General features: G+C 38.1%; 2 protein-coding genes across 2 annotated transcripts; one reads left to right on the forward strand and one right to left on the reverse strand.

Moving 5' to 3' along the window:
• Positions 1–3: 3 nt before the first annotated feature.
• Positions 4–12535, forward strand: znf644a (zinc finger protein 644a). The gene is made up of 6 exons (XM_017491283.3): positions 4–135; positions 2794–5161; positions 6296–6853; positions 8799–8924; positions 10703–10802; positions 11322–12535. Exons 2-6 carry the CDS (start codon positions 2809–2811, stop codon positions 11491–11493), a joined length of 3309 nt encoding a protein of 1102 aa, XP_017346772.1. The 5' UTR covers positions 4–135; positions 2794–2808; the 3' UTR covers positions 11494–12535.
• Positions 12536–14113: 1578 nt separating this feature from the next.
• Positions 14114–21308, reverse strand: lrrc8da (leucine rich repeat containing 8 VRAC subunit Da). Its single transcript, XM_017491291.3, has 2 exons — positions 21008–21308; positions 14114–18341 (listed from the first exon to the last, which is right to left on the reverse strand). The coding sequence occupies exon 2, from the start codon at positions 18337–18339 to the stop codon at positions 15850–15852; it is 2490 nt and encodes an 829-aa protein (XP_017346780.1). The 5' UTR covers positions 18340–18341; positions 21008–21308; the 3' UTR covers positions 14114–15849.
• Between the last annotated feature and the right edge of the window lie 1293 nt (positions 21309–22601).

A 22601-nucleotide genomic window follows, 5' to 3' on the forward strand; every position in this document is an offset into this window, starting at 1 on the left:
CCACAAGGACGTGCAGTGGTATCGTCCGTGGACCATCGGCGCAAACATGGCGGCTTCGAAATGGATGGAAGGCATTTCAAAAAAATGAAATGATCTCGATTCGGTGTTATTGTTCTCGGTTTCAGCGACAGAAAGGTATGCTAAAATAGTCGTTTTTGTGTTTCTTTTAGAGTGAGAAGATCCCTGTTTTGTCCAGGTTCTGGGGTAGCTGTTTTCTTAGCCTTGATATAGAAAGATAATAGGCAATCATTGCTACCTTGCTAACACTTAGTGTTCTTATTCTTATAGCATGCATTAGCAGTAGGAATAAAAATAAACAAAAACAAATTGATGTGTCAGACGTGCCTTAAGAACAATTTAAGATGCTATCGTGCTTTTTTCAGACTTTTTGCATGCTCGGGAATTGCACGGTTTAACGTAGTACAGGCTGCAGGACTGAATGCTATTCTACAAGATGGCAAATCTGACTTGATCTACATGACATGCGATTAATGACTACAGTGTTCATGTGAACTCCTAATGCATGTTTATTTATGATCCCTTTATGGACTTGCACTAAGTTTATTAAACTCCCCATGACACATCATGGGATTTATGTCAGAGGAACGTAAACTTTCCTTTTGCTGTCCATTGTGTGTGAGAGTGTATGTATGTATGTATGTATGTATGTATGTGTGTGTGTGTGTATATATGTATATGTATATATAAAAATCTATGTATGTATGTTATATACACACACATTTTCCCCATATAACTACAATACAAGTTGATTTTTGCAGTCAGACTGCAGTGGAGAACATGAATGTGTGATTATAATGCACGTTTCCTGATTCTAAGACTGGTGTAAAACTCTTTTTAATTCACAGTTTAGTGTTTTTGTCCGTCCAGGTACAGTAGTAATGCAGTATGTTATCCTAAAAATACTGAAAACACGAAAGCATTGTCAATACAATTCTATGCACTAAAACAGCGTTTAATGTAGATTAATTAAAGACGCTGCAAACATGATTTCAAAAATGTTAAAAATCCTTACAGTGTTACGATGACACAATGTGCATTCAATGCAGTTTTAACTATAATAAACCAGCTAAAAACTCTTATTATGTATTATCTTATCAGGACTGTGTTAGATGGCAGGTTTCACAGTGATTGACAGGAACATTTCCATGGCAACATAAACCTGCCTCAGACTGTAGCCCTATTCGCACAGGATTAGCTTTACACATGGAGGTGGGTCATGTAATTATTGCGAGAGTGTCTCTGGGATGGTCCGATTAAGTTATGTCGGTATTTCTTACTTCCTGCAAGTATAGAACATGCTGTGTTTTACCTAAAATGAGCAGTAATGTGTGTATATATATGCCGTCTGAATTGATGTGTTCGTAAAGATTGCGTTATATCCTGTGGGAAAAGAGGTTCTGGGCTTTTTCATCGGTATAAAGACACTCCAGGGCATGCTCGCACTTTTCTCTCGTCTGCCACCAAAACCAAAATGAAACAGAGTTTAAAAATGAGCACAAATAAAGTATAGAAGCCATCTCGGAGAAGTGATGCTTCCATGAGTTTCAGGTAAGTTATTGTGTTCCTAGCACATGTACAGCCTAAAGACATCATGATTAAGCGCAGCTTGCTTGGACACACCCACTATGGCAAGTGCTTATAATAAAGAACAAAAACAAAATCCGCTTTTAATTAAATAAGGTGTATGTAATCTGTAGGTGTATGTATGACACCTATCATTCAGTCCCTGTCATACCAGACATTAGTAGATGTTCTGTACTCCTAAGTGGGGCACCAATCATGGGGGACTGTGAGATCATGTATGCAGAAGGAGGCGGATAGCACTTTCCTCCATGTGTGTTACGCCGCCCCATGACATAGCATGAGCAGCAGTGATGATCAGTGGAGTTGCATTTAAAATGCCCAGTGTAAACCGTAAACCATGTTTTTGGCTGTGTACTTGTGATAGGATCACTCGAGACGGATGTTAATACCAATAACAATTACGGCATTTAGCAGACTAACATTTATATCATTCATACAACTGAGCAATTGAGGTTTAAGGGCCTTGCTCAAGGGTCCAGTAGCTTGGCAGTGTTGGGATTTGAACTCGCAACCTTCCGACATCTTATCCAACATCTTAACCACTGAGGTACCACTACTTATTCCAAGTGAATTGATCAGAATTGCTACAGACGTCCTCAGACAACACACTTATTTCTGCAAATCTTACTGACAAACTGTAGTAAATTGCTCAGAAGTTAAAAATGAAAAATCCTAATCCATGTTTTTAATACTGAGCTGTAAAAATCAGACCTTTTTTACAAAGTCAAACTTGCGTATTAAAAGTAATACATGGCTGTAGATATGGTCACTGTGCTAGTATCTAGGACAAGAATCAACAATCAGTCTTTACAGTGCAACCTTGTAGTGCATTATTTAGCAAGTAACTGGTAATTAGCAGACAGTTGCTTAATGAGCCCTGATCTAATAAATTAACTAGCAGGAACTCTAACAATAGGCTAATAAAATAGTCAACAATGGGGTGCTGTGATGAAGCGGAGTTACTCTCCCTGTGGTTTAGCTGTGCTGCTGTTATAGAAAATTAATCAACACCTCCTGACCAATCACAATCCAGAATTCAATAGCACTGTGATATAAGTTGTGATTCTGATCATTTAATTTCAGTTGCATGGATCAGACTCTGATCAGTTTCTATTACTACAGAAAGGTAAAATTTGACCATTCATCCAAATTAAATTCTGCCTTTTTTCTTCTTCTTTCATCTCCCAGACATAGTCCCAAGGCATGTCTGCTTTGAAGGAGAATACCAAGAAAGAGGAAAATGACAAACCCATGTCACAAATCTCTAATCCTCTAACAAGCAAGCCAGCATTCTCTCCTGAAGGAAGTGTATTAGAAGCATCAATGCAGTGCCCACATGAGAACATGACACCAAACAGTGACCAAGCAGATCTTCTAAAACATGTTTGTTTTATTGACTCCATCTGTGCTGATGGACCTGCCAAAGCTGCCTATGTCAATGGATCAGCTTCACCCAGCATTTCACAAGAAATGTTATTGGACATCTCCAAGTCAATGCACACAGAAAATTCTACCAACACACCCACCATCCAGTTAGAAGACTGCGATCCTCTTCAAAAAGATGAAGAAATGGCCATAAGACAGATGGTAACGGCTGAAGATGTGGAAAACCGGGGCATATGGGGCTTTGATGCGGATTCTCCAGAGAATTCATTGGACAGTTATGACGATGGAGATGATCTTGAGTGGACTCCCCAGAAAGAGTTTATGAAGTTTCTGCTGGAGGATCAGGATTGTTCTGAAGTGGAGGCAAAAATACCCACTGCTTCGTCTAGAAGGAAGCGTAAATTGGACAAGGTGATGTTGGTAAATCCCACAGAAATCTCAAAAAACCATCACCCTGGAGAGGGCAGTCAAAAAGAAGCAGACCTTGAATCTAAACAATCCAAAATGCATTCACCAATATCGAACAAGTCACAGTACTCGAACGGAACAGCAGTGGCCTTCAAGCACCTTCTACAGAAACCAGCAAAAATCAGGAAGAATAGTCGAAAGCCTGGATATGTTAGACAAAATCTGCCTCGAGACTCTGGCTCGGAGGAAGAGCCTGCATTATTTCCCAGCAATAGCCGTTTTAAGGACAAATCTCATTCACAAACGCACAAAAAAAACTGTTCGAATCAAAAGCCATTCATATGCAAAGAGTGTGGAAAGGACTTTTATAATCACACCTCGCTTTTGAAACACATAACTGTTCACCAGACAAACAGACAACAATTTGTCGAGGGACTTGCAGGAATAGATGAAATAACAAATGAGGGCAAAGACGCAAGGTTACAGTGTCCACAGTGCACTTTCGGAACCAACTGCCCCAATACCTTCGTCCAACATGCAAAAACGCACGAGAAAGACAAGCGGTATTATCCCTGTCAAAAGTGTAAGTTCTTGGCAGCGAGTAAACATGATATAATTGCTCATATGCTTAGTAAGCATCCTGTCACTGATGCTCAGTGTACAATAATCAGAAGGCAAGATATACTGCAGAGACGAAAAGTTGGTAAGTCGGATAGAAAACCAAAATTGGTAAGGAATCACAAACCTTTGGACAAAGATTTGTTATTCTTACACGACTCAGAAAATAACAACTGTTCATCTTCACCCGAGAGCAAAGCGCAACAATCCATATGTGCCGAAGACTCGAACGGTCTTTTACAAACGGGCAAACCAAAATCAAAAGACGCTGCAGATGATAAATTGGACAAAAGTGAATCGAAACTTGACAAATCGATTCACACACTGCTGTCCCGGAAGAGGAATCGTGACTCAAAAAGCAAGTCTACTCCAAACTTTGATGAGTTTGGCGTTAGGACTAGGAGTCCAGACCTTGGTAAATGCTGCAATGATGATTTTCTCAATCCAGACGAGGGATCACCATCCCCTGCCAAGTGCAAGGGGGAACTATTTGCACTAAAGGACGATGACTCAGTTTGCACTCTAAAACCTGATGGTAACGGTCAAGGATTCCGCTGTAATAATGACTGTTCTAAAGAAGAAATCTCGAGCACTAACCACAAACACGTACCCTCGGCGAAGCCGACTTTAAAGAAGTCCCCTTCCAAAAGAAAAATGTCCACTCCATTCCACAACCTGCAAGGTCAAGATATTCTGATTGATTTTCCCAAATGCAGGCAAATCTTCCAGAAAACCTCCAGCCTCTATTTTATTAAAAATTGTGACGCTAAAGATGGCGTACATATCGGTAACAACACATTTAGAAACTCGTACGACTCTGGTGACCTCTCCAAGCAAGAACCAGGTTTGCCACAGACCGTTCCTATCAAAGAAGAATGCTTGGAAACAGAAGTGTGCGGTGATATCAACGAATCAGATTCCTTAGTGAAAAATGGGGACTTCAAGTTCGATCTAAAGTCTTGCCCCTACTGCCCGGCTGTGTTTCAGTCAGGGATCGGTCTCTCCAACCATATACGAGGGCATCTGCACAGGGTGGGCGTAAGCTATAAAGCACGTCATGTTGTGTCTGTAGCACAAGTGGCTTCCCAAGATAAAGTGCCTGCTGTTCGGCGAAGGATGGCAGCGATACCTCGAATTAAAACGGGTATGTTTTTGATTTTTTTATTTTTTTTTTTCCTCAATACTTTCTTTACCCTCCAGTTGCCCCATTCACTAAAAGTATGGTCAAGTCCAAGACTTTGGGTTTCCATTTCAAGGACTTATATCCTGTACAGCTGGGCTATAATGCTGATACATACCTTGCATATCGCGCAAAAGAAACTTGCTTGCAAAGTCTTGCGAACTTTTAGTGTTCTCGTACTTGCTTGCAAGGTCTACCATGGTTTCTCAGGGTTTGATCAAAGTACAAGACTTGGGCAAATAAATAGTGCTTGGTAAAATTCTTTTGTTTTCCCATAGTAATATTGTTTTACAATACAGCTTTGTTTGTTTTAACCTATTTCCTGTCAGTCGGTTTTGGTCAAGTCCAAGACCAAGTTAATGAATGGTACAAATTCTGGACGATTATGTCTTGAGAATACTACTAATGGAATAGGACAGGTGTATTTAGTTAAAATTCGTAAAAGGTCCAGCCACCTAAAATTCCTTGTTTACAAAGGTTTAGATAAGCAACTAACATGACTAAATGGTGACCTTTTACCTTTGTACCTTTTAATGCTTAACCATTAATGATTAGTTTATGGCTATAAAGAAGACAGTTTGGAGTGGTTATGTTCACTTTTCCTGTTACCACCTTTGACTAGAGCCACAGACTATGAACCTAAGAGATATCAGTTTGAAGAGGGGATTCGGGTTTAGGTTGTGAAGAAGAAGGCTTGGTGCAAAGTTGTTGTTCCAGTTCATCCCAAAGGAGTTCAGTGGGGTTGAGATCTCTGGTACAGGACACTCGAGTTCTTCCACTCCAACCCTGGCAAACACAGGCAATTCACAGGAGCATTGTCATGCTGGAACAGGTTTGGGCCTCTTGGTTCCAGTGAAGGGAAATTGTAATGCTACAGCATGCAATGACATTCTGTACAATTGTGCACTTCCAAATTTGTGGAAATAGTTTGGGGAAGAAGCACATACAGGTGTGATGGTCAGGTGTAGACATTTCGGATCTTTTATGTATACAAAACCGTTAAATTTAAAGCTCATGACTAAAAAAAAACCCCTCATAACTAATGTCATCCTAATGCTTTGATTAGTATGCGAGTTATTTTATTTCTTGTTATAACAGAGGTTGACTTGCCGTTGATCGAGCAGCCTTCAGAGCCGAAATCGGAGCTCACATGCCCACTATGTAGAGAGTGGTTCTACACCAAGACCGGATTATCCAATCATGCTCGAGGCCATTTGAAGAGGCTGGGAAAACCATGCTCTACGTCTACGACCAAATCACCCGTGATCCTCCTGAAGGAACTGATGCGTGACAAAAAGCAGTTCCAGCTTAAATTAAAGGCCCTTAAAAAGAAGTGCCGCTCAAGGAACTCCGCATATCCCTTCAAATTTAGTAACGGTCTCATAATTTCTACGGCAAAAGTGCAGCGTTTTGCACACGGCAACAAACGACACGGACATGTTTCCTCTCGATCGACGGAGGAAAAGAAAAGGACAGAGAGTAATAAAGATGCAATGAAAGGATCCCCATCGAGCGATCTGATAGGAATTTTAAAAAAGAGGAGAGCTCATGAGGAGGCCAAAGTGAAAACCTTGCCCCAAACTGCGAGGAAAGCTCTTCTTGTTAACACAGTTAAAGAGCGTGATCAATCAGCACAACTACCAAACTCAGTATCAGGTATTTGTTTCATTTCTTTTTCTTGTTTTGGAAAATTCACAGTGGATTGTTGTTGCTACAGTTTATGCTAATATGTTTAACTATGTTAACATTTTTATTAAAAAAAGTAGTTATGAGTAGTTCAGTAGTTATTTTCTTTCTAAATATATCCATCCATAGATTTATTTTATCCTTGTTTAATGTACATATTTAAGGAAATTGGGTTCATCAATACCTAAACAGAACAGTTTTTTATATAAACTCTATAGGACTACCTTTGAATATAAACATTTTTATAAAGTCGAGCTGTGTTTTTAGTGAAAATTACATTTGCGTTTGTTTTCATATAGTGACTTTTTGTTCATGTAGTGCTTTGATAATCTAGATTTGATGTAAATGTATTTAAATCCAAGTGTTGCCGAGTTCTACTATGAAACCATGCAGCACCTTTTAAAAGTACCTTTAAATACCTTTTACAGGACATTCTGTGTAATCTTGTTACTTCAGTAATATGAACACTAACAAACCCGTATACACTACATTGACCTAAAATGTTTTGCTCTGATTTGTATGCTGAGACCTGAACATTGATTTGTATAGTCAAATTCAACATGACAAAATTTGTTTGCAGTTGCTCTGAGAAACTCAGAACAATAACTGCACAGTACGTGTTTTTATTTTTTATTTTTTCCAAGTTAAACTTGACTGAAAACAAGCAAGAAGTTTAGGTTCATTTTCTAGTACATTATACGTCATTTAAATATTTATAAATATAAACATTTTAAGTCCAAATTCTTTGCTCGTAACGATGATTAAACAAGGGCCCATGCTAAAGGGGTATGAATTAAATAGTCTACAACTATTAATAATTAATCTATTTAACTGTGAATTTAATTCTGATTTTAACTTGAAAATATCCGCAGAAATTAAATTCCTATTCTTGAAATTCTCTTTCTAAGATTAAATGAGATATTCGTGCTAAAGTCCATTAATCTGTCTACAGTTATTGACTCTGTAATTAATTTAATTCGTATTTTTTCCTACATATGAGCGTATGTGAAGTTTATTCCTGTTACAAAATGTTTTGAAAATGTAAGTGGATATTTTATTCTTGAAATTCAGTACACACAACAAGGAAAGGAAGATCATCTTGTTACAATTACAATGAGCCATGTACTAACCCAAGATTAAACAAGGTATTCATATTAAAGAGGATTAATGAGATTTTACAATTCTTCATTAATTAATCCATTTAAATCTGAGTTTTTCCTACTTATTTGAATACATGTGTTACAGTATACTATTGGGACTGTACACCTTTTTGAAAAATATTTTGACATTTTTGGAAAAAGAAAATTTCAGTTTTATTTTTAAAATTCAAGATATGCTCAAGAAGAGAATAAAGATAAAACATAAATAAATAAAATAAAATAAAATTCAGTTCTATACCGTTTTATTGTCTTGTATTCACGATGGGCCATTTGTTCTCTCGGTGGACACAACTGAGTGTTTACATTTCCATAAATGTGTTGGTGTAATTTTAGTAAAGTATCAATAATAGACATTTTAAAGGTAATACGTACCAAATCTCATAGTTGTATTTGTATTACTTCCTTTGATAGAGCTGTAATGGCCAGACTGTGGTCATGTGACCAATTATATCACAGAATCAGGGCAATAATTTCACCAGAAGAAATGTACAATTTCAGTACAAAAACCAAAACAAATTTTTGATTGTAATTGTGACTAGAGGGATTCATTTGGATTAACTGTATTTAAAAAAAAAAATTATTGGCAGGAAAAATGATATAAAAGGCAAATAGACAAGAGTAAACACAATAAACACACATTTTTAAAATCTCTGATACTTGAATTTATTTTCTGGAACACAAACAGAAGTTAAATTGTTTAACATAATGTAAGAATTTGACCGTTTGTCTAACAACCGAGTCTCTCTTTGTTTCAGAGAAAAATGAACTAAACAGAAAAGTTTGCGTTCACTGTAACGCGACTTTCCATAGCGGAGTTAGCCTCTCCAATCACTTGCGGGCTTATGCACGACGGAAAAAAAATGCACTTTTGGATGGAACAAGTGAGTCATTTTACATTTTTGCGAAATCTAATCACATTATAACCTGATAATGTAAACCCGAGAATGTAGTTAGGCTTTGATTTGTCGTTACCCACGTTGTTCACCTTGAATAAAGACGCGGTAGTGGATCTCTGGCAGTATTTGGGATTTGAACTCGCAAAGACAGAAGCTGGAAGACGCATGCATATCTTTTAGATTAACAGGATATCTGTAAATCTCAAAACTTCCTAAAAGTAAAAAAAAAAAATAAACAATCTAAGTTTTTTTAATATTCACCAATGGTAAATTATTGTGATTACTACTATAATTTTCAAGTGGTAAAATTTTAACTTGAAAATAAACCAAGACCTTGGAATTATAAGGTTCTGTCAAATTTGTTTTATTTCTTATGTTATTTATTTATTCGTTCATTATTTATATATTATTATTTGTGTAGAAATGGCTTACTTTTATAAATACAGTACAACACATGTTCCAATACACTGTAATACAGTATAATATATATATATAGTGTTGTTAAAAATAATAGACGACATTAATTTGTAGAGAATGACTAATTAGTGGTGTACAGTTTAGAGTCTACATCAGAGTGGATTTATTTTTGGCTCAGTGGTAAAGGATGTGCACCTGCCTCTGACGCCCATGAGTTCAGATCCCAGTGGTTAACGGATGTGAGTCTGCAGTCAGAGGAGTACTAACGCATATGAGCCCACACTTCCTCTCTGCCGTTCTCACGTGCGACAAGAAAAATGTCTCAACAACACTGTGGCCTAGTAGTAATGTTTCTGTGGTGTAAGAGGTAACCTGAAGACAGAGTAAAGTGATGATATTTTTATCCTAATTTGGTACAAACTCTCCCATTAATTCTTGTATTTACTATTTTTCTTTCTGGTACGAAGACAGTGTGAATTATTTTATACTTTTGTTTTGTTTTAATACATAATAACTTCAATATACTACATACATGAGGTGCAATCCTAACAGCCTGCCCTCAAAACTTTAGGGAAGTTGTAAATAATTTACCTTAAATTTTAAAAATATAAAACTTAATTTCCTGTTAACAGATTAACAGAAGTAGAACAATTTAAGTGATTTTTGTGCCCTAATATTCTAAAGAGGACACAGTAATAACTACAAAATACGTAAATTTTATAAAATATATACATCGATGATAATCTTAGATACATTTGTTTATTCGAGCTGAGTAAAATCCAACAAATATTTTAAATACTATATTTACAACTGGGATTATTGAGAAGCAGATGTGAGCAAGTTAGGTTGTATGCAAGTAATGGTTGTGGAGGAAACAATATAAAATTGAACGTTTTACATAGATCGACATTTTCAACAGCGACATCAAATGCATCATGGGTAATACGGTTAAATGGCGAGAGAACCTTTTGGACCTGCCCCAACAAAAAACAAAAACACCATCGGGAAGTCAAATGTTGGATCGACTTATCTACCCTATGTTTTTTTTTATTCTATTAAGAACACTCACTAGACTTTTCACTAGACTAATGATGTAAAACACAGTGCTAGGTCCCCTAATGTAAATCTGAATGCTGGGGCTCTTAATGATGTAAAACAGTATTTGGACCTATAATGACGTAAAACATAGTGCTTCGGCCATAATAACGTTTAAAAAAAAAAAAAAAAAGAGGCAAAACGGTGCTTGGACCAATAATGGTGTAAATCTCAGTGCTTGGACCCCTAACAATGACCTAAAACCAAAACCTAAACTAAACATTATTTCTCTCTCACTCATTATTTTTCAGCTTATGACTGTAAAAGGAAGCAGAGGTCACGGTCTGGGTCTAAGAAGAAAACTCATCCGTTGCTACACACCTCTGAGGAGATTTATAGACTCACCTGCAGGTACTGTGGATGATTACGATGATTATTTTAACATATTAACAACATATAATACCTTATAAAATTATAAGGCCTCTATATTAGCCTCCTGTTACAGAGTAACAAAGAAGTGTAACGAGATTTAAAAAAAAAAAAAAGTATATTAGTGCTGATAACACGTAAAACCATCGCTGCAAATTTTTTGCTGTGTTGGAATTATAATGATCAATTATTCCGTCAATCTAAGAACATTTATAACCGATTTCCAGCTTAAAATCTTATTTTAAATTAGCAGGGAAGCTTTTTCTTTCATATTATACAGTTTGTAGCTGCTATAACACAAGTGAGAAAAGGAGATAATTTATATATTAAAAAAAAGTATGGTGTATTCTTTAATAAGTAAAAATTAAAGTCTTTAGCAAACTGCAGTGGTATAAGAGGAATAAAACACTTGGGGATGTGCTGTAAGAGGTATCTAAGGTTAGCTTTACCAATGTCATGAATTCTTGCATACATATAAATGTCTTTTGTTCCTGTGTGCAGGTTTTGTGATCTGGTCTTCCAGGGTCCGCTCTCGGTGCAGGAGGACTGGGTGAAACATTTACAGAGACACATCATGAACACAGCGGTGCCACACACGGGCGCAGCCATGGTGGAGGTCACTTGCTTTCCGAAAGACGCAAACACGCACACACCCCCACAGACGTCCTCATAAGGCCGTCCGACCTTAGTGTCATTTGTGTAAATGACTTTCATTTTGACTTCCGCGGGAGTTTCTACATGTCGAGTAACGAGTCGATGATTTTTTTCCACTCATCAGCTCACGTTGACGTTCAGCTCTTTAACACAGCCGTTTTTTATATAGCGTTATATTGTCCTGGTATTTTATAGGACTCATTTATTGACAATATTCTGATTTCAGTGGAGACCAAGACACCAAAACACAACTGTTACCTCAGACGCTTGACATACGGTGGGTTTTATTTAAGGAATTTAAAAAAAAAAAAACAAAGCGCTACAAAACCTGTATGGATTTTTATTGCGGTTAAGTTTTTTTTAAATACAAATTCTGACCCATTTTAACCTTTTAGCTCTCAAACTTCTTGAACATGTATGGTGCAAATGTATAAAAAAAAAATATAGTAGATATATTTCCGTATTAAATTTCTCTTTTGAATTCATATGATTTTATGCTTAATGTGGCAAAAAACAACAACTTGTCACTATTTTAGTTTGTTATAACTAGACATGTGCTGATGAGAAATATATCGCGGAAACTGCCGGATATTTTATCACAATTTACGATATGATCACAACTGTTAATTTTTTTTTTTTTTTTCTTCAAAATAAGGAGCACAGCTGTTCTTCTGAATCAGACAAAGCCTCTGCAGCGTTTTCCAGAATTTCATGCAAACTTATATAATCTATAGTGATAATCCTGTTAAATATTGTGACACATCGTACAAATGATTATCGGCACATTCCTAGTTATGACTCTACAGAGTTGTTTTATTTCATTTTATTTTTTGTCAGATTCGGCTCATGCTCGTCTCATCCCCTCATTTGAAACATCGTCCATGAACTTATAAAGTTCTGCCATTTGTGCTGGAAGAAAAAGAGCCGTCAGCTGTTACTCCTGTTCAGTTATTTCTACTGTTTATTTTTTATTATGAACAACTTTTTAAATAATTTATGTTGAAATGTAAATGTTGAAAGATTTTTCTTTTTTGTCGTGAGGAATAAAAAGAATTTTTCGATGTCTTCTGCTTAACTGGATATAAAACATTCAGACTGACCTCGTTATCGTTGCTATAGTAACAGCTTCTTTACGGGGAAGACGTCAATATGACGGATGCGCCATGTAAACAGTGCGCTATTGTTGATACGGTGAGGCTTTCTGTAGGGTGACGTTTATGGAAGGAAAAGCTGAAGATGTAGGTTTTCTGACATCTTCAGGACGGAGGAGGTGCATTTTTTTTTGCCTTAAGTTCACGGGAGAGTAAAAAGAGGATGGTGAGGGGATTTAACGGTGCTCTAAGGTAAGTAAGAACAGGAACTAACGTGATTCATGGACATTCCACAACATTAAGTATGGTACAAATAGTAATTTATGGTAAAGTCAGTCCCTCTAGGATTTCGTGGTCGCAGACATTAAAGCAAAAATCAAGCAAACTCAGCAATATTCTGAGGAGCTTGCAATTTTTCTAAATTGCCAAGAGGCATCATGTGACATCATCACAAACGGGCATTCAGCCAAATCCGTCTCCGATTCACGTGTGTCCAGCATGAGTACAGCTAAAAGGTCTCATTTACCAACAAACATCACTCCGAAAGACCGTGCAGAACAATTTTGTGCAAGTGCAATTTCACAGATTCAAGTGTTTTTCTGGAAAAAAAAAAAAAAAAGTACAAAAAACCTCAAGTTGTGTCGCAGATTTTGAAAAAAGCCACAGCATTTTTGGCTGCAACAATCACACACACACAAAAAAAAAAAAAAAACCTGAAATCCTGTACGGACTGATCATTGCTGTGGTATAAGAGGAATAAAACACTTGGGGATGTGCTGTTAAAGGAAAATAAACAAAAGTCATTTCATTCGGATATTATTGCAATATTGTTTACATATTTTCCTAGCTACCAGTGTAGCACATTTTAATCACGCACTCGCCGTAAAAAAGATCACTTGGTTCAGTAACATCATTTGCACCTAAAAATAAAAACCCGTTCCTTTTTCTTAATTATGTTTCTCAATTAAGTTGTAATAAACATGTAGCATTATTTTAATATTTTAACAAGTACCACCTGGTTCAGAAAAACTTGAGTTCCAGGAAAAGAAGAAATGGTTTCCTGCTCTGCAGAACCGTACTGGTTGTTTCCTGTCATGTTTCCGTTAACGAGCTGGTAACACAAGAGTGATCAACAAAACTATGAATTCTCAGTTCTTCCAAAAACTCATTTACAACAGTTTGTGAAACACTGTTGCGTTTCCTTTCCTGTTCAGTGATGATAAACGAATTAATACTGAAACGGTAGAAGACGAGGAATAAAACAAGCAATCCGTGTTGAATGAGCTAGTTTTGGAATTAAACAGTCATCTGGGGTTTTTTTTTTTTCTTCAAAGTATATAGCTAATATATAACCAGAAGTCTTAAATATACAAGCATAAACACAGCCTTATACTGTGATTCCTTCGAAAGTGAAAGGGTGTGTAGTTTCAGATATTCTCCTTATCAGCTACCACCAGTGTTACGACTTTATGAGCCGTTAAAGAAGTTCATGAGGGTCAGAACTATAACCTAAACCCAAATAAAAGTAATAAACTCATTGAAAAAAAGCACACTGCACCCAGAATTTAATTCACAAAGCATCATAGATAACCTGGATGGTCAGTACATGGCATGTTTAACATTTCCAGTAAACCAAAACAGTTCAAAGCAGCATTTTAGCACAAAAAAAAAAATATGCACAATTCTCTTCTTTATGTCAATTGTACATATATTTAACAACTATTGTTTGCTGCTTTAGGTTAACGTAGCTAACAAGCACACAAACATCTTTCGCATAAATACAAACCAAAATCTTCAGATACTTGCTTCAGTCATTGCCACAAAACTAAGCTCTCTTAGTCTTACAAAAGCAATTATATAAAATAACTTATAATACGTAGTAGCAAAAAAGTCCAAAGTGGACCATTATTATTATTATTATTATTATTATTATTATTATTATTATTATTCCAGCTCTCGGGAAAAGTTTTCCATGGATGCCGTGATGAGAACCTGTTCATTCATGTTCATGTTTCTTAGTAAGAAATAAACAACGGTGTGATACTGTTTTATGACACACATTTGAAATCATTAATGGAATACATTCTGAAGCACTGACCATCATGAGTTCTTCAAGTTCTTCAGATTCAATTCCTCAGTGTGCAGCAAGCATACTGGCCTTAGTGACAGGCATGTTGCTGATATTTGCTTAGACAACTTATCGTGAAATGCAACACATTATTATTATAAATTATAGTCTCTGAGTCACATACTCAGAGGAAACCGCCATATATTAATAGATATCACAGAAACAGCATGTAGCAGTTAAAATGTCGCCCGATGGACTCTCCCATGTGGCGTAACAGAAAATTGGTCTGTCCGATTGTCGGAAGTTCAAATCCCAACAATGCCACAGCCATCCACAGCGGAGAGTCAAGGGAGCAAAATCGGCTGTGCTCTCTGGGAGGGAGGGGCATACTCTCTCTACCCTGTCAATCACAGTGATACTAGCCAATCCTGGGTGCCTGTGAGCTCAAGTATGCAGAAGAGGGTGAATAGCGCTTTCCTCTGAGTGTGGTACGCATCTAGGAACTAAGAAAGCACCTGGGCATTGGCAGGTAAACAAGCTTGGGAGGGGGGGGTTGGAAAGTATGGATTGATATAAAAAAAAAAAAATTAAACATCAGCACATTTCCTCCAGGTACAAAAGTACAAAATCCATACAAAATGTGGGATTTGGATCTCATTTATCATCAACATTGAGATTTTCCTTCAGTATCTTGGGTGTATAGTGTAGAGTCAGAATATAATGACTAGCATCCTCTCTGGCTGAAGATCCAAGAGTTTACCAGTTATACTCTGATGAAGGACATGTTATTATCTGTACTCGTATCATAGATGCCAACTTTGCTAGCTAAAAAAAAATCCTAGAAGGTAGAGAAAACAAACCCTGGCACATGGTGGGGGGATGAGATGGCTATTTTTTTCCAATTTCACAGACGTGCCAAACCACCATTTTTTTAACAAACAAATAAAACCACAGTCCCATCCACTTACTTTCTATTGGCTCACAAAATTGAGGTTCTAGCTAAAGTCAGCATGAAGAAATAGTAAACAGAAGCAAACGTGCCTTTTACATCCTGTGCCCTTTCCACTTCAATGAATTAGCTTTTCTGCCTGGTGAATTTTATACCCGTTCTATCTAAACGCTGCTTTAACTGAAAAAAAACAACAACAGAAAAGCGTAGTTTTCAGATGTCTCCCTTATCACAGTCGCAAGGGCTCAAAATTCATAAATCCTACAGCTAAACTGTAAATGTTGGCACCACTGTCATACTCTCTTTTACCTCAAGTGGAAGTGTGTCAAAAAGGTGATCCTCCACTATGAATAAGCTTTTATGAAGCTGTCGACATTGACTAAGATTGTTTGGAAGTTGAGCCAAGCAGTTCCCTTTCACGTCGAGTTGAACTAGTTCCGTTAACTGTCCGATGGATTCAGAAAGGATGGTGATGCTGTTGTTACCCATGCAGAGGACTTTCAGTTTGGTGCATCTGAACAGCTGTTCGGGAAGAACCTCTACCTTATTCCCTGTGATATCAAAGTGCTGTAGGTTATGGAGAAATTCCACGTCGTCTGGAATCAACGCAATGGAGTTATTTCCGAGATCCAGGTACCGGAGCTTTGGCATGTGAAACAGAGCAGCTGGTAGAGTCTCCAGTTTGTTGTAGGAGAGGTAGAGTGACTCGAGGTTCTTCATCAAATTTATGTTTGATGGAATGGATACGATCTTGTTGTGCCACAACTTGAGGCACGTCAGTCTCTTCAGGTGCTGAAAGCGGATGACCTCCTCGATGGTCCGGAAGTTGTTGGATTTCATATCCAAGTCTTGCAGGTTTGTCAAGTTGAAAATAGCTTCAGGGATCCTCTCCAGGTCACAGTGATGGAGCTCCAACTCACGCAAGCTCGTCATCTTCTTAAGACTGTTCAGTACTAGCAATTTAGTCCCGTCGTTGTGCACAACCAGCTTGATGAGGTGTGGAGAGAGATCTGTGAGGTTGGTGGGCGTTTTGCTGAGGTTGCTTTTGAGATATAATACCTTTAGGTGCCTTAAGTCTTTCAGGGATTCCAAACCAATCATTTTGTTGTGTTCCGAGTTTAAGCTACCAATCAGGTACAGTTCCCGAAGGCTCCTCAACAGATAAACCCATGGAGGGATTTCTGAGACATCGGTAAACTTCACATGAAGGCACCGTAGGTGATCTCGGAGGAAAATGAAAGCTCTTTGCTCCACCTTGGCAGGACAGTTATACAGATGAAGTTCCTGTAAATTGGTCATCTGGGAAACCTTGGCTGAAATCCTGACCTCAGGGATGAGTTCTAGCTTAAGAACTTCAAGCTCAGCGAGATCGAATACAGCATTGGGCAGTCCCGAGAGCATGAACAAGTGCAGCTCCTGCTTGTCTTGGGCGTTGCTGGTTACATGCTGACGCAGTTTCTCTAGCGTCCATTCGTGATTAAGACTAATTTCTCGAAGCTTGTTCTCACTGACCTCTGAAAGGAAAATCCCAAATCGCTTGGAGTGTAACTGGTCGTACTGGTCGACCATATGGAGGAGGAATGCAAAGTCGTTTTTGACATCAGGGATATCGCTGAAGCTGCTTTCCTCTCTGACTTTTTCAAATGAGTATTCCTTGAGTGGACCTCGAAAAAGCCAGAAAAGTGCATACAGGCACACGAGGCAATAAAGGCCGATTATCGCCATGAATGTAAATAGGAGCTTCTTCAGCATGAAGGCCATATTGTGGGTGCAGAAGAATCGATCATACCCGGTTAAGTGCTCGATTTTGGGTTCACATATATGAGAAAAACTGATGTCTGCAGCAAAAGTTGACGTGTAACCCAGGATAACGATTAACTTGAGCGCTTTGATGATCGTCTGTGCCACATAGAGTTTGTAGATGAAGTCGCTGTCCTCGACATGAGCTCGGAAGGTCCGAACCTTCTCGAACAGTGCCTTGGCTTGCTCGCCATCTTTTTTGTCCAAAATCGTCATACTTGGACCTTCAGGAATGATCTTCTCAGCTGAGAACTTCACGCTGTTGTTTCCTAATATAGGCTGGGTTGAATCGGCACGCTCATCTTGGCTATCTGAGGATAGGTGCTTAGGACCGGACTGATCGGCAATGAATCTCTGCTTGTTTCCTTCGGAGTCTTCGTATGCAGTTTCGGACAACGCCTTCGTGGTCCAGGGTGATTCAAAGCACCTGCCGAGGATGGACACAAAGTGCTCGATCTTTGAGCTGGTCTTTGGGTATTTGAACCAAAAATTGCTGCTTACCATCAACACGATGGTGTGTATCAGGACTAGGTAAGGAAAGTACTTTGAGTACCAGGGCAAGGCAACATGGTAACATATCTGGTTGACAAAAATGTACTGCTGATAGTCCAAGTTCGTTTTGCGTCCTTTGGGTTGAGGCTCAGCATGGAGGCTAATTTTATGCACCATGCTGTCCGGAAGATCCCGAGTGGCTACGGGGACAGTTCCAAAAGGTGACGTGGTGGCCTCCACTGGGCTAGATGACATGTACGCGTTTGTGTTTGATGTCTTATTAGCCTCCTCTAGAATGGGAAGACATGCCACTTGATCTTTGGTTATCTGCATCGTCCCGGCAAAGATGGCTAACATCAACATGACGAAACCGAGGTAATCCATGAAGACGTCCCACCATGGCTTCAGTATCCGATATGTGGGCTGGATGTCATTAAGCGAGGCCACTTCAGTCAGGGTAAACATCTCTGCAAACAAAAACAAAACAACAAAAACTATCACAAATCTGAATCAATTATATCTTCAGAATCGGATCATGATTCATCAATGCTGTGTTCAGAAACAAACTGAAGAACTGTCAAGGGTGCTGGACTGAACCTTTTTAAACATGGTGGTCCAGAGAATATGGAAACGTCTAAGGATTACTTTCTTGACTTATAAAGTCTAAATGAGACGTTAAGTTGAAATAATTACATAATATCTGCAAGTTGAGGCATAGAAAAATAGATAAAGAAAAAAAATTATGTAATGTCTTGAAGTAATGAGTATTTAAGAGAGAATAGTGAGATGTTAAGTTAAGAAATAATGCTATGATGCCTGCACTTCAACGTATTTTTTTTCTTTCTTTCTTTCTTTTTTTTAAACACAACTTGTGGTTTAGGGCTTCCGTAAACTACGACTAAGAACTGCAGTGAATATAATCTACTCAAGAGAGTGCACTTTAACACCTAACGCACAAGAAAAAACATGTTGCCCGTGTCCTCCAAGGTCACATGACCTGCTCAGGTGGTTTCTCAGCCTTACATATGCAATAAAAAAATAACTAATAAAATAAAATAAAAAATCAACACATTATACTGATTAAAATGATCCCAGATTATCATAATGCAGAAAAAAACAACGGACGCTTGAAGAACGCAATAAAGAATGCAAAGAGCTAATTCTCCTTAATTAATTATATATGAAAAGGAACTTACAGTAACTGGAAGAAAAGTCAACGCAACCGTGCAGCACAGAAGATCAGTTCTCATTCAGCGCTTTACACCCAATAACAAGGAAGTGTGAAAACTGAAGATATCCTGTGGCATCCTGACTTTTTAACATTTTTTTTACATAACTTACACAAACAAGTTGTTCACCACTTCGGTTTGCAGACGGAGCCGAGCTACAACAGTTCCTACATTTTACATTTATTGAGCTGAATCCGTGTGATAGAAGTATATTTATACCAAAGCACGGTCGAGGTTTCTTTTCTAATCTGATTTGTTCTAATTCATTTGATATAACCGCACAACTCAGACCTAGTGTGTATATTATAGGTTTATATTAATGTGCTCGTTCTGATCTTTTATCGTTTCTTTAGTAACGGCGCACTCAGAGGAACGTTCATGGCAGAAGCTAAACATAAAGAGATCTTTGTTCATCAAAGAAAAAATGTTAATGTAACGTTCATGGAAGGAGTCTCAAGTGTCGGCGCATTGTAAATTTTCCCGCTACAGGAACATCTTCAGAAATCAAACAATTTTGCGTTTTGCGGTTTCTCTGTAACATGACGAGCTGCGGGTTTTTTTAAAAAAATATATATTTTCATTATTAACTTCAAGAGAGGGAAGAAAAAGAGAGGCTGGTGAGGGAAAATAACCTAAGCAAGGACAGGAATTAACTTCTCTCGCGGATGTTCTGCAACATCAAATGCAACGATAAATAGTAAACAAAAATGTTGTTCGTTAATGAATTAAAATTTGGAATAGTTGCCAAATCGCTGTGGTGTAAGAGGAATAAAACACTTCAGACAGTGCTGCTATATGAAAATACTCCCTGGCATGGATTATTGACAACGTTCATATTGAAAACATTCAGAATAACGTCGGTTTGATCTTCTCCTGCCGCAAACAACCGGTCGTTAAACGTGTATCGAAGCATTACAAAGAAATATAAAGCTTGGAAGGAAGTAGCAGAGATCGTGAGTGAGTGCCTGTACGTCGTTAACGTTAGCACGCAGCTACGCTTAGCTCGCTTTGCTAGTCTAATCCGACAACGAAGCTGCTCGTACGAAGACGAGTGAGTGCGTGACGTGTAAATTAAACTTACACACGTCTTATAGTACAAGTGACGCGTATAAATCATAGGCTGCAATTTGTTGGCTAGAGACAAGACCAGAGACCTGAGACGTGCTAGTGTGAATGTAGAATGAGTCCCGTGGTATTGTCCCGTGTCTGTAAATGAGTAATGCTGGAGTCCGGAGTTTTCCAGTTTGTTGTAAGAACCCTGAGTCATGATGGATTGATGGATGGAAAGACAGAGAGAGAGAGAGGAAGAGTGGAAATGTGTCAGGGCAGGGCAAACTTGTGTGTGTGTGTGTGTGTGAGAGAGAGAGAGAGAGAGAGAGAGAGAGAGAGAGAGAGAGAGATTGGTGTTACGTGTACCACATATGAGAGTTGATAACATTATATAGCTATTGTGTCTGTAGAGAACCAGGCAGCTGTCACACTCACACACTGCTGTAGGATCTCTATAGCTACTGAAAGAGAGAAGTGGCTCTATACACACGCGCGCGCACATTAAAGTTCACTGTTATTAACGATCACACTGCTCCTTTAAGAACATAAGATCACTAGATGTTATGTGTTGTGTCACTTGCTATAACAATTACATGGCATTATTGTAACTGATCAGGGCACGTGCCGGGGTCACACGTTAATAGACCACGTTAATTTAGTCCGCGTGCGGGTTTTTTTTTTTTTTTTTTTTTTTTTTTTGCCGCATGCTTAAGATACACGAGGAGGTCTGAGGTTACAGTAGCATTTTTTCTGTTTGGCAGTTTCGCCGAGCTCGCGATCAACAAGCTGACTGAAAGAAAGCAGCTCGGAAAGTTCAGAAAGCGCTTATAACGCGACAGAAACAGGAAACTTACCGTCTGGTGTCGTTTCCTGCTCTCACGTTACACAACTCCGACCCAAACCGCTCTTTCGCCGAACTCCGAGTGTGAGATAGTCAGTAATGCTGAACGGTTCTACAGCGGGTTTTGCGTGGAACCATTTCACCCACAAGTGCAGACAGAAACGGAAACAAGTGCTCGCGCGAGCGCCCCATGGTGCCCTGCCACTGTGTGTGTAAGCGCGCGCGTGTGAGTGTGACAGAAGGTGATAAACAAACAGAGTTCAACGTCCAAACGCGCCGGGCGGAAAAGGGTGTGTAGTGCACAATGACTTAACCGAATTAACTGGAATAAAGTTGGTTTGATGTTGGACGTTCGATATTCGCGGATATGTGGAAATGAAGGGACCGTCTCTAAAGTTACATACATTGTTATACATGATTCTAACTTCAATAGCATTTGAAGGGAATGACTTACAGTCACACACACACACACACACACACACACATATATATATATATATATATATATATATATATATATATATATATACACACACACACAGACACACACACATATGTGTATGTATATTATATTATATATACTCATACATATGTGTATATGTGACTGTAAGTCATTCCCTTCAAATGCTATTGAGCTTTAAATCATGGTATATTTTGTGTATGACCCCATGCAGTAGTGAAATACATAGCAAAATTTTCATATGATTTAATAGCTTATTTGTACAAATATCGGAAATCTAAAAGGTGTGCATTATAGCTGACACCTAGATGAACACTTTACAGTTGGGTGTGTGACTGTACATCATTCCCTTCAAATGCTATTGAGCTTTAAATAATGGCATATTTTGTGTATGGGCCCATTCGGTAGTGAAATTCATATCTAATTTACATATGATTTAATAGCTTATTTTAAGAAATAAATGAATAAAACTGAATTAATAACATACAGAGCTGAATGAACATCATACAGAGCTGAATGAACATCATACAGAGCTGAATGAACACCACACAGAGCTGAATGAACATCATACAGAGCTGAATGAACACAACACAAAGCTGAATTAACATCATACAGAGCTAAATGAACACCATACAGAACTGAATTAACATCATAGAGCTGAATTAACATCATACAGAGCTGAATTTACATACAGAGCTGAATTAACATCATGCAGACCTGAATTAACATCATACAGAACTGAATGAACACCATACAGAACTGAATTAACATCATACAGAGCTGAATTAACATCATACATAGATGAATTAACATACAGAGCTGAATTAACATCATACAGAGCTGAAATAACACCATACCGAGCTGAATTAACATGATACAGGGCTGAATTAAGATCATACAGAGCTGGATTAACAGAACACAGAGCTGAATTAACACCATACAGAGCTGAATAACATCATACAGAGCTGAATTTAGACAATACAGGGCTGAATTAACACCATACAGGGCTGAAATAACATCATACAGAGCTGAAATAACATCATACAGAGCTGAATTAACATCATACAGAGCTGAATTTGCATGATATAGGGCTGAATTTACACGAAACAGGGCTGAATTTACACGATACAGGGCTGAATTTACACGA

Source organism: Ictalurus punctatus, chromosome 17 (genome assembly GCF_001660625.3).
Source record: "Ictalurus punctatus breed USDA103 chromosome 17, Coco_2.0, whole genome shotgun sequence".
Classification (NCBI taxonomy): domain Eukaryota; kingdom Metazoa; phylum Chordata; class Actinopteri; order Siluriformes; family Ictaluridae; genus Ictalurus; species Ictalurus punctatus.

Bases quoted from the DNA above. Each gene is read 5' to 3' on its own strand.
- lrrc8da (XM_017491291.3), bottom strand. From the start codon at position 18,339: ATGTTTACCCTGACTGAAGTGGCCTCGCTTAATGACATCCAGCCCACA.
- znf644a (XM_017491283.3), top strand. From the start codon at position 2,809: ATGTCTGCTTTGAAGGAGAATACCAAGAAAGAGGAAAATGACAAACCC. The intron at 5,162-6,295 runs GTATGTTTTTGA...TTGTTATAACAG, and splicing joins GATACCTCGAATTAAAACGG to AGGTTGACTTGCCGTTGATC. The intron at 10,803-11,321 runs GTACTGTGGATG...TCCTGTGTGCAG, and splicing joins ATTTATAGACTCACCTGCAG to GTTTTGTGATCTGGTCTTCC.